Raw genomic sequence first — 12,877 nt, forward strand, 5'->3', positions numbered from 1 at the left:
TTCTGGGGAAATCTGTTTTGTCCATAGAAGCCCATAGTCTATAGATGCAAAAAAATGAGGACATTTGTGTTTATTTCTTGCAACAATGCTTCAGGCACTAAAATTTATACCATTGAAAAGCCTGTTTGTTTCCCCTTTTTATGGGTTGAGGACCAGAGTTGAGTATTTGGGTCGCACCCATGAAAAACTCAATCTTGTCTGCCAGTGCCATTGTTTCGTTTACTGGATTGGATGATTGAAGTCTGAAGAAAGAGGACGTATTGGCAACAATTTATTCATTTAACGATGGGGGCCTCAGTATCACGTGGAAGAACATTATGCAGCCACAGCCTGGCACCTCCTCCTTGTGCTGGTCACCAGCTGTGTGACCAGCATTTGTTTTAAGTAAGCCAGTGTGGTTGCACATGCTATACCTCCCACAACCACTTGCCACCTGGTTGTGGACTACACACTTTGGTTACCAGGATATCACAAACCAGTCTCTAGGCTTGTATGAAGAAGGATTTAAGAAGGTTATTTAAAGCCACAGAAAGCTTGTCGCTGAATCTTGTGCTTCGTATTGCTGAACTATCACTAGTAAAGTTCTATTGTGGCTAAACGCAGGCACCACAGAAAAGGAATGTGTGGCATGAAAAGGACAGTATGTGTGCCTCTGCTCCATTGATTTTGATCTAATTGATCAAACTGGAACGTGTTAATGAAGTGTGCTGCCAACTCAGTATTCTTTTGCACTGGCTGGATTTCACTGTCTGTGAGAAGTTTCTATAACACTCAGTGTTGATTTCTGCCTTTATTGAAAGACTAAAAAAAAGACGCTGAGTAATATTGTTTGGAATAAGAGAATATGGACCTTTGCTGTTCACTGCAGCTGAAGACGTCAGGATGGCTCATTTCTTCTGTCATCAAATCCTACTTTTAGTTTGTTTGCTGCTATATGAATGAAATGGATAATATTGACTTATTTTCACCAAAATCAGACAAAGCTCTGCAATAAATCTCGGCCATCAAGGCTATTAAAATTAATTTAACAAAGAAGGCCTCTTTAAGAAGCGACTGCAGCAAGTTATGAGTTTGCATTAACATTAGCTTAACCTTCCAGGGCAGGAAGTGACTTCATTTACAGTTTGATAAGCCACCACAAAATAAATCACTGGGGCAGACAACCAGTAAAAAGAGAGAAGCAGCAGGATAAATAGGACAGTAGCACTGAATGCTGAACATACTGTGGCACCTTACCGGCACACGTGAGCCATTCATGTGGCAACTTTCCGTGCTCATTACTGCTTGTGCCTGATTTGATCTCTACTGCGGGCTAGTTTGCAGCTCCAGTTAAGAGCAGCATAAGAAAATGGATCTTTTTTCATGGCAGCTGTAGATGCTGCTTGATTGTTGGAGAAAGCACAGCAGCAGCAAGCTGCCATCGGTTGAAAGGAGGAATAGCGGTTATCGCACAGTAAACAGGGGGCAAGAGGGGGGGAGGCATTAGGGTACAGCACAACCAGGCCTTTCCACTGTCACAGTTACATAAGATGTGTCTTCATGGCAACAAAAGGCCTCTGTCGTTTTCTGCTCCCAGCCCTCAGCCCCGCCGGCTGTGTCCTTAACCCCATCGACCTCATTAACTATTCCCCTCTGCTCTCCTCATGTATCCCTGTTTACTTCCTTTCTTTCACTTTATTGTCCTTTTTCCTCTGTGGATCAGTTATTACCGCCAAAGGTGCTTCATAACCATGTCACACACTGAAAAACACTGGAATTTATGTAAACATGAGTATTATTACAGTGGCATGTTTAAAGTTTCAAATAATGTGGAAATTTTATGTAGAAGTATCCCTGTAGGCCAAACTTCAGGTGTTTTTTGTACTCTTTGTTCTTCATGATGTCATTCTGTCATTCTCGTAGTGAGAAAAACACGCCACATTTAATTTGAGGATTTTCACTCTTGGGAGAGGTGCTGAAGATAGTCTATTGATGAATGATTACAAAAATGTATTAGAAAAATACACTCAGTGATTGCCATATCATCCTCAGACATGTTAACCAGATACAGAAGAACTGGGCCCATAACACAGCCCTCCTTTCACCGTCGTTGGAGATCATTTTTTTGTCTCCATGTTCCACCATAACTCAGATCACAGGGCGCAAGCTATTTAAGTATCTCCCAGATTATTAAGGACTCAGTTGGTGGTAGAGCTCTGCTGTTGTGGAATAATTTATTAAGATCACCATCGAGACCTTTAAATCGAGACTAACAACCTATTAATTTCACTTGCAAATGCAGCTTTAAAACCTTCCTGCTGGAACCTCATTTTGTGTTTGCTTTAGTTTTATTCTCCAATCTGTTAGAGTACTCTGCACTTTGTAGTTATTAAGCATTTAATGATAGATGGTGTTTCTTAAAAGAAACGGTTTAGATATTTTGTAATGCAGTGATATTTTGTATTTTTTATAAACAGTACAATACAAATAAAGACAAATAAAATCTAATTATAGATGAATCATAAGAGAGATATAAGTCATCTAGTTCATAAAAAAGATGACAGATCGACTCTTAAAAAGGGTTCAGGGTTGGATAGGGTTTGACCCCTCTGACATGGATTATTGTGAGGATACAGCCTCACCATTGCAAGCTCTTACATAAGGCAGTGCAATAAAATAGATGGTGCTGGCCTGTTTACCAGCCAGACCCAGAATCATCTGCTGCCTCGACCTACATAAAACCTTCCATGTGGAGATTCAAATCTATAAATAACAAAAGTGCAGTTGCAACCAGAAGATCATTTGATGTGATGGATTTTGTTGGTGAACACAACCTTCAACATTAGCACTGTGTCATCATTTAGGTGCCACACTGGATTAAAGTTTGTGCTCAAGCTTGGTCCTGTTTGTATGTCACTGTATATTCTTACATTTCACAGGACAGAATAATCTTTATCATTTCACAGACATGGTTTCTTCATAGCCTCAGATGGCCTTTGCTTACACCGATATGACGAGGGCCATTTAACAAATGAGTGCACATTGTTAGTGCCAGAAAAAGCTCAGAGAAGATCCGGGACGGGTGGATAAGTCAGCAAATCTCTTACCAGCATTCAGCTTTGGTTTCTTTTACTCATTACTACATTTGTCTTTTATTTTATTTATTTTTTCAGCAGCAGTCCCCAACCCCCGGGCCACAGACCGCTACCGGTCTGTGAGTCGTTTGGTACCGGGCCGCAAAAGAGTTGAGGTTTTCAGTTTATGGTTTTCAGGGTTTTTATCGTTTTTTATCGTTAACTAAGTTTCTCTGGGTCTTTTCCCGTGTGTTATGAATAAATCTTCTTTTTTTTGGTACCAGTACTGGTTTTATTTTGTTGTAAATAAAAATACACCATAAATACAATAAACGAACCGGTCAGTGGTGCAAAAAAGGTTGGGAACCGCTGGTTTAAAACATACAGAATGTTTTAAATTATGCCTGGATGATTGATTTGTGAGGCTGATTTTTATTTAACCTTGTAGAAAGTAAAATGTTAAAATGGATTTATGCTTTCTGCTCAGATAGCACTCATCTTAAATCAGAATCAGAATCAGCATACTTTATTAATCCCTAAGGAAATTATGTGGGTTACAGTTGCTCCAGTATAAATATCAATAACAGAAACAGACAAGACTATTTAACAATACAATATGTTACACATTTAAGAAATTTAAGAAATAGCACAATATATACAAATCACTAAATAATAAATATCAAGGATTGACGGAGGTGATTATAAATAAATGTCAAGAATGTTGACAGCAGCATTACTGAGTAGAAAAGAGTGTGTGCAAAAAGGATGTAACTATTGCAGTGTTTACAGTGTGTTAGATGGAGGAGCTGTACAGGGAGATGGCCACAGGCAGGAATGATTTCCTGTGTCATTCAGTGGTGCTTTTTGGTAATCTCAGTCTGTCACTGAATGTGCTCCTGTGACTAGCCAGCCCGTCATGGAGTGGGTGGGAGGTATTATCCTGCATTGTCTTTATCTTGGACAACATTCGCCTCTCCGACACCACCTTAAGGGAATCCAGCTCCATCCCCACAACATTACTGGCCTTGCGGATCAGTTTATTGGCATCTGCGACCCTCAACCTGCTGCCCCAGCATGCAACAGCATAGAGGATAGCACTGGCCACAACAGACTCACAGAAAATCCTGAGCATTGTCCAACAGATGTTGAAGGACTTCAGCCGCCTCAGAAAATAGAGATGACTCTGGCCTTTCCTGTAAAGTGCAGTGGCGTTTTTTTTTTGTTTTTTTTTTAAGCTAGAGATATAGAGATTTTGAGAATATGAACTAGACTGCACCTAATATGTACATCCCCCTTTTGCTTACTGCAAAGCAGCTTTCAAAATCATGTTGTAAGTTGAACAGAATCTTGATATTTGATGACATTTATTAGAATTTTGTTACAATTTTGAATTTATATATGTGGGCTCTTTTGTCTCCAGTCACATCCCGTTACTCATTATGCAACAGGGTTTGTTAAAATAGTCTGACGCTAATGACAGCATTCTTTCTTTCACAGTTAAATCTGACAACAAGGACAAGCAGGAGAAGACAGACATCGTGTCTGGGAAAACAGACAAGATTGACAACTTTGACAAGAAGGAAGAACAGCAGAAGGACTACGGCCCAGACAAGAACCAGAAGTCTGAGAAGATAATCAAAAACGAGGAGAAACTAGAGAAGATGAACGCGGACAAAAACAACAAGGCCAATGAGAAGGCGGAAAAGGTGGACAAGCCGGAGAAGACCAACAAAGATGAGAAGAAGGAAGAGGAGAAGAAGCCAGCTGAGAAGAAGGAGGAGAAGGGTGTGAAAGGGACGGCCAAGTCTCCCACAGGGAATGGTAGCAAGACCCTGGCAAGCCCTGACAGCAAGAGCAAGGTGGGTCACATACAGACACGCATAAAGAGAATAATTAGTGTCATCTACGCACATTTCCAGCACGCAAACTGCACAGTCATCGTGGCAAAAGCAGTCACCCGATAATAACAAGTCTGACCTCCCACAGTTCCAACGAAAGCCTGTGAAGTGTCCTTGAGCAAGACACACAATTGCTTACAAATGCTGCAGAAGCTGATCACAGAAATCACAGAAACATATTTCCTTTATCTCTTGTGTGTGTGCTAGGGGAGGTCTGTGTGTGTCTGTCTAAAGTCTTGGTCACACCAGTATTTTACCTTCTGAGGCCCATGTCATCATAGGTGGTAACCCTAAGCTTGGTGTGAATAGCGTTTGATGTGCGCCAGTTGGAATAATTGTTTTATTTTCTGATTGACAGGACTACATTACACACACACGTGCACACACACACACACACACACACACACACACACACACACACACACAATTACAACCATTTTGAGTTGCAATTTCACACACACACACACACATATACATATGCATATATATATATGTGTGTGTGAAATTTCACTGCAACTCAAAATGGTACTCAGTAGTATGCATGTCCCCCGCGTGCTTGTGTGCATGCTGCCAATGAGATGGTATCCTGGGGGATCTCCTCCCAGATCTGGACCAGGGCATCACTGTGCTTCTGGACAGTCTGAGGTGTAACCTGGCGGTGTCGAAGGGACGAAACCTAATGTCCCAGAGGTGTTCTGTTGGATTCACGTCAGGCGAGCGTTGGGGTCAATCATCCTTTATTCTCCAGGAACTGCTTGCATACTCTTACCACTTGAGGCCTGGCATTGTCGTCCATCAGGAGGAACCCAGGACCCACTTCACCAGCAGTGGGTCCAAGGATTTCATCCAGATACTTAATGGCTGCCAGGGTGCTGTTTCCCAGCCTGTAGAGGTCTGTGCCTGTCTTCATGGATATGCCTTCCCAGAGCATCACTGACCCACCACCAAACTGATGTTGAGCAACATGTTGAAGAATATTACAGACAGCAATATCTCTCCCTTAGAGATAGGGTGAGAAGTTCAGCCATCCGGGAGAGTCTCAGAGTAGAGCCACTGCTCCTCCACATCGAAAGGAGCCAGTTGAGGTGGTTCGGGCATCTGACAAGGATGCCTCCTGGGTGAGGTGTTCTGGGTATGACCCACTGGGACCCAGGACACGCTGGAGAGATTATATCTCTCTCGTGGACTTGGTGTTCCCCTGGACAAGCCGGAGGAGGTGGCTGGGGGGAGAGAGAGGTCTGGGCTTCTCTGCTTAGGCTGCTACCCTTGCGACCCGGCCCTGGATAAGCGGAAGAAGATGGATAGATGGATGGACAAACAGTAATACAGCCCACTAGAGGACGTCAGGCCCTTGAGCCATCCAGTGTATTTCTGATTGTTTGGTCAGAAACATTCACACCTGTGGCCTCCTGGGGGTCATTTTGTAGTTCTGGCAGTGCTCATCCTATTCCTCCTTAGACAAAGGATCAAATATGATTTGATGATGGCTTTAGAACCAACCCTTTTCAGCTCTCCTAGACTAACTGCCTGTTTCCTGGAATCTCCTCTATGCTCTTTAGACACTGTAAACCTCTGGCACTGGCATGTATTGATGTGCCATTCTGGTGGAGTTGGATAATCTGTGCTACCTCGGTAGGGTCCAGTTATTGTCTCATACTAGTAATCGTTACACTGAGCCTAGTAGTGACAAAAAAAATGTTCTTGACAAAAAATATCTTGACCTGTAAAACCATTTGTATTGCCTCAGGTTGTCTCATTGTTTCCCCTTTATTGAACCTGTTTCATTAATCGGTTTTAGCTGCTTTACTGTTAATGAAACAGGTGTATACATACAGAACAGAATTATATACATAATAGACTATCACCTTTGGAGTAAATGAGTATAAATTTAGGAGTAAAGAGAAAAACCCAAAGAACTTTAGTGACCAACTGGCAAATAAACCGCTTTCATACTGACATGTTCCCAGTAGGTAGCATTTAAGCTAACTGTTTACATTAAAGCCACGAGGCCAGAGAGTTTTCATACAACTTTCTACATCATAAGCTTACACAAATGAAACTCACTGTCCACTAACTGCATGCTAGCTGACGTGTTTGTGAATCTGTCCAGTGTCTGACATTGAATTTCCATATTACATGCAGCTGTGGGCTACTGCTCATTTTATCTCATTTGAGGCCTGTAATTTCATTATTTAGTAATCATGACCTTTCTAAGCTGGTTATAAATTGCTTAGTCAGTTTTATAATTTATGGCCTGTTTTATGATTATCTATGGTTGCTGGCTGGGCTGCTATATCACGCTGTCATTGCAGTCATTGCTGAGTTCACTGCAGCTTTTTCTTTTTCTATCTCTGTCTTTCTTTTTCTTCCTTACTTTTCTGCGCTCTCCTCCTTTTTTTACTATTATTTTGGCTTCTTTAATTTCATAATCACCAGCCTAATGCAGGTTCCACCAAACCAGATTCTGCCAAATCACGCCCATCCACTCTCTCCACAAATGGCGAGGCCAACTCGGCCAAACGCCCCTCCCCCACCACTGCTTCAGCCAATAAAAAAAGCCCTGTACCCAAGGCAACTACACCTACTGCTGCCAAGCGGCCGCCAACAGCAACTAGCTCTGCTAAGGCTGCCAAGGTAAGTATAAGACACAAGGTTACATGTATTTCTTCAGTGCAAGCTATGTCTTTATTTGGTAAAGACTGGATGACTCTCAGTCTACATTAATATCTAGATATGTCTTTCAGAGTTATAAAATATAAAAAATCCTTACATGCCATTTCACATTTTAAAATATATATTTCACCCATACATGAAAGATCGATGTAACCACCACTGCCCATTAGATTATGGCAGGGGCCTCCAACTCCAGTCCTCGAGAGCTACTGTCCTGCAGCTTTTAGATCTATCCTTGTTCCAACACACCTGAGTCAGATTAATGGCTTGTTACCAGGCCTTTGCCAACCTTGATGGCACACTGAAGAGGTAATTCAGCCATCTGAGGCTGTGTCCCAATTCAGAGACCGCACGCTTGAAGTACGCATTTTGAGTGCGATTACGTCACCGCCACGCGACGACGGCTGTCCCAATTCGAAGTGTACTCCAAATGCGCCGTCGATTTCCCCAAATATCAAGCGTGGTCCGTGTCACTACCCGATCTGTACCGGAAACCTGATCGGCACCCCGCATGCACAAAAGGTGTCTACTTCCGGTCGAAGCATTTGACGATAGTTACGGGTCAGAGTATCTGTTAAGATGTTAAGAATAATAAGTATCTCTTAAAATGTTTCCAATAATGAAACATTTAATATAATGTAGACAAAAACAAAAAATAAAAAGATAGTTACGGATCAGGACTCCCCGATCCTTACTGCGCATGTGCAAAGTCGGACCGTACAAATCGGGTCTACCCGATCCGTACCGCGCATGCGCAGATGTTTTCTTCTTCTTCTTCTGTTCATTTAATGGCAGTTTATTCCTCAGTGTATGAGGATACTGCCACCTGCTGACCGAGCGAATGAACCCTATTGTAAACTGAATTAGCGTCATTACAAAACGTGTGTTAAATTTGATTTAGTGATAGTCGAGTGTGTTTATGCTTGTCTGTGTGGAGAGGATTGATTGGAATAGTGATGATGATGTCCGCTATCACTGTCAATTGTCAGTAAACACTTCATCTGGCTGATGAATCTTCACGTGACATATTACAAAGTCTGTATTATTAACTCTGTAATTTGGCGCCATTCTTCTTATTTTACGGCGCTGTTGTTCAATCGGGGAACGCTCTCTGTTGAGGAGAAAAGCATGAATTTGTTTGTATACGGATTATCCATTGTTTAAATGTCCCGGTAGTCGAAAAGGAGGCAGAGCTGTTGAGAAATGCTAGGAGCTAATTGGGCGCTAACCGTATCATTCAAATATATTGAATGTGGCAATGTTGGCAAAGAGAGGAAGTGACCTAAGATTTGCGCATGCGGGGTACGGATCGGGTTTCCGGTACGGATCGGGTAGCTACAGTCAATGGTAGCGACAGTCCGGTGCACGCTTCGTGGTCCCATATATCCCACAATTCATAGCGCGGCGGTGGGTGTGGATAATTTTGCCGAAAAATATGGCAGACGGCAGAAGGGAGCGGCCGAAGAGTGAACTGTCAAAAGTAAGTACTGAATATGATGTCACTTATTTATGTGCGAATGTTTAATAACCAAGAACATTAAAACATTACTGTTGGCCACATGTCGGCAAAGTTATGTGACATTAGTGATGTTTGTACTTTCAGCGTTAACTTGGTTTTAAAGCCTCTACTTCAAAATATATATATATAGTCGACCTTAATCTTACAGAGAATGTGATGATTTTATGGATAATTAAAGTCAGTCATATATCCACAAACACAACAAGCTGAAAGTCAGTGATGCTGCTCGGTTTGCAGTCCTGAATATCACGGCACAAGCAGGATTCACTGTACTGTTAATGTTAGCTATGTTATATTGCTGCCTCTGTTCGGTGGTGTCGAGCCAAACAGACTTTAACGTGTGTTTGAACGAGCTGACGGTTCACTCGTTAAGCTGAAAGAAAGATGCTTTAAGTCACACATGTGTCCACTGTGTCACACATGTGTCCACATCTGGGAACTCTTCTTGTTTAGCACTCATAATAACACAAACACTAAATCCTCCTGTTTGTAGCAGTGTATACACCTGAGACTGTCACCTGTCTGTCTTTCCTGCACTCTCTCTCTTTTTCTTTCTGATTGTGGAATAAAAGTATGAACATGTATTTATAAGTTACACTTGTGTTTGAATCCTGCAGCTTATCACACATTTGATTTCCATGTGTGACAACTGCAAGTGTCCAGAGTGAGGACAGACTGAGGGACCCACTGCTGCACATCATCTGTGAGGCTTTGCACCCCTGATGATCCACCAGGACAAACTCAGCAGTGTGTGAGGAAGAGGAGGAGGAAGAGCCAGCAGCAGCTGACAGATGGAGAGAATAGACAGACTGTTCCCTGTTTGTGAAGGACTGCTAGGAAAGTTTAAAATAACTAATTGTCTGTCCTGAATCAGTCTTATTAGGTAATGTTCAAATAATTTTATCATTCCAGTGTTTTCAGTGTGGGAGAAAGTACTCAGGGCCTTCAAGTTACACACTATGAAAGGCAGCAACAAGTTTAATATTCAGAAACCTAAAGTATGTATCAGCAGCAGAATGGACCTAAAAATAAATGTTTGTTTCAGTTCTATGAAGCTTTGAGTATTTTGGATCAGTAGCTGCTGTGTTTGTTGCATCATATTGCTGTAATTGTTTATATGCTCTATATATTCTGAGGTAAGTTGATCTATAGTGTTACATCATATTCTATAAGGATGTTATGTGTTTGTATACTTTCTGCCCAGTTTGACCCATTCAGCAGAAGTCAGCCTGTTTAAGGCTCTGATATCTATTCTGTATGACTTAAAGCAGTTATGACATGATCTGATTTTCTCACCCAATAAGGGAATATTTAATATATCGGTCTACTCTTCATTCTATCAGAAACAGTTATCACAGCTTGTACATTTTCTTTTTACACATATATGTAAGCAAGCCAAATGTAATAATGCCAACATATTAAAAGAACAATATTTGTCTCTTATGTATAACACATCTGTATATACACTGTCAAAGATACTTGTCTTTGAGTGAAGATTTAAGGTGATAGGAAATATAAACAATTATATATATATATATATATATATATATATATATATATATATATATATATATATATATATATATATATATATATCATACTAATCTGACAATACATATAATATTGGCCATATTATATTTACATTACCACAGTGAGATGATTTTAGTCTCATGAACAACATTAGCTAATTGTTATTTACTAGCTAATCTTAAAATGACTGTTCAGTACAGAAATGAAGCCCAACAACAATCATGTTTTACAGTCCCGTGGTCTCAGCCTCAGATACTCAACTAATCAAAGTGATGTCATGACAAAAATGAATGAGCAAAAAAACATTTTTTTCTCCTTCATTTCTGTCAAACAAAGCTGTATGAAACGTTTCTCGCGGTTAGTATCATGGTTGCTAGGCAACCTGAACAGCGCGACGAAGGCTAGACCGTCCCATTTCACAGGCCTCTCTCTTCCGCACTTCTCGTACTTATAGTATGCACCGTACGTAGTACGCGTAGTGCTCGTACTTAAAGCGTGCAGTCTCTTAATTGGGACACAGCCTGATTCAGCTGTGTTGGAGTAGGGATGCATCTAAAATCTGCAGGACAGTGGCTCTCGAGGACTGGAGCTGAAGATCCCTGGATTATGGACTCTGAAATTAAACATACTGTATAATCCTGTGGTCATGCTATTAATAATGTCCTCTTGTTGGCCATGCTTGGATGACACAGGTCTTCCACTGATTGAGAGCGTTTTCATACAAATCTCTTGCCTACTATCATTTTAAAAGCCCTGATTGTTCCATGTGGTTCCAGATATCAGCCACCATCTGTCGCAAATGTCCTTTTTAATCTCCCAATGTTAAAACCTTAGCCTCCTCTTTTCTCTTGTCACTTTCATTTTCTACTTGCATTTGGCTGCACTATAAAAGCCTGGAAAACACTCCTTATGCACACAGCAGTCATACACAAAGTCATACACATAAAATTCAGGAACACAGCTGTTTATTTCTTCTTTGGTTTTTCTTCAGACTCCAGAAAATGGGGAAAAACGTCCACCTGTGCCAAAGGCCACGCCCGCTCCCCGTACAACTGCCAGTAAGAATGGCTCCTCTGCAACTGCTGCAGGCAAGACTGCAGGTACAAAGATACAGTGCAGCATCAGTTCCTTTGCTGCACCTGCAGCATATCTGACTGTACCGGTTTGCATGATATGAAATAAGATAAGATAAGATCACCTTTATTAGTCCCACACGTGGGAAATTTGTTTTGTCACAGCAGAAAGTGGACAGTGCAAAGTTATATAGCAAAAATTAGAGAACACTGGAATTCAATAAGAATAATATACTGTACACAACTGTACAGAATAGAATAGAATAGAATAAAATAAAATACTATATACAATAGAATCTGCCGTTCCTTACAGTATCTCAACATATCCTCTGCAACAGGAAACTTCACTTGCTGCTCTAGCTCGAACAGTGACTTGCATTGCACACTGGCGCTGCTCCAGGCTGCATCAACAGGCTAACTGAATTGCTACCATATGTTAGACTTAATCAGATTCAAGTGCTGGCTTTTGAAGAGCCCAACTGGTATTTTTGTCTGCACATGACAAACAGTATCTCACCTCTCAGAGCAAGGGAGATATGAGCTTTTTGTGTGTACCCTCACACAATATGATTCAGTCACCCAGTTCACAGCAATAGGTGTTATGTGCTGCAGGGTTTATGTTTCATTTTAGCTGCATGAGTGCTCCATTACTCTTTGAGACTTTTGCCCCAGTGTCAACAGTTATGTCCAAGTCCATGATGTTTCTGTCACATCACAGCAGTATTACATACTGTGGCTTTATCAAAAACTGTACATACTGTTACTGGAAACTCATGTTATGCAGTTAACAAACTTCATGTCACCAGAAATTGTTGAGTTCCTGTCTCATTTTGCCTTTAAGCAGTCAGCTCTGCAATATTGTAGAAAAAGAAATATGTATGGCAGAACATATCACTTAAATAATCACATCTTTGCCAATAAAACCTAAAAGTAGGTGTGATAAATTCAAACTACATCATATAGAAACATATAATATAGTGATAAACAATAGTGTGCACTCACAAAGCTTAATTAAACACAATATTAACAAAACATTTTTAGTTTTAGTCTTTGATCATTTGATCAGTCTGTAAGTCAGCTGATTTGGTTGTCGGGTCTGTATAATCATATCTATTCTAAATGTATTTTACT

The 12,877-nt window shown here is 40.9% G+C and overlaps 1 protein-coding gene across 7 annotated transcripts in view; it reads left to right on the top strand.

The window, feature by feature from the left end:
* The window catches only part of LOC146367059 (uncharacterized), a 122,890-nt gene that overhangs the window by 82,598 nt on the left and 27,415 nt on the right, over window positions 1–12,877 (top strand). For 6 of the 7 annotated variants that reach the window (XM_084912534.1, XM_084912531.1, XM_084912533.1 and 3 more), the window contains 3 exons: window positions 4,551–4,912; window positions 7,388–7,585; window positions 11,665–11,773. In XM_084912534.1, the coding sequence (XP_084768660.1) occupies window positions 4,551–4,912; window positions 7,388–7,585; window positions 11,665–11,773 (669 nt within the window). The remainder of the gene's footprint in view (window positions 1–4,550; window positions 4,913–7,387; window positions 7,586–11,664; window positions 11,774–12,877) is intronic. The other variant, XM_084912536.1, reaches the window with a different exon arrangement.

This window comes from Perissodus microlepis, chromosome 18, assembly GCF_051167445.1.
Source record: "Perissodus microlepis isolate ML-2025 ecotype Zambia chromosome 18, ASM5116744v1, whole genome shotgun sequence".
NCBI classification, from domain to species: Eukaryota; Metazoa; Chordata; class Actinopteri; order Cichliformes; family Cichlidae; genus Perissodus; species Perissodus microlepis.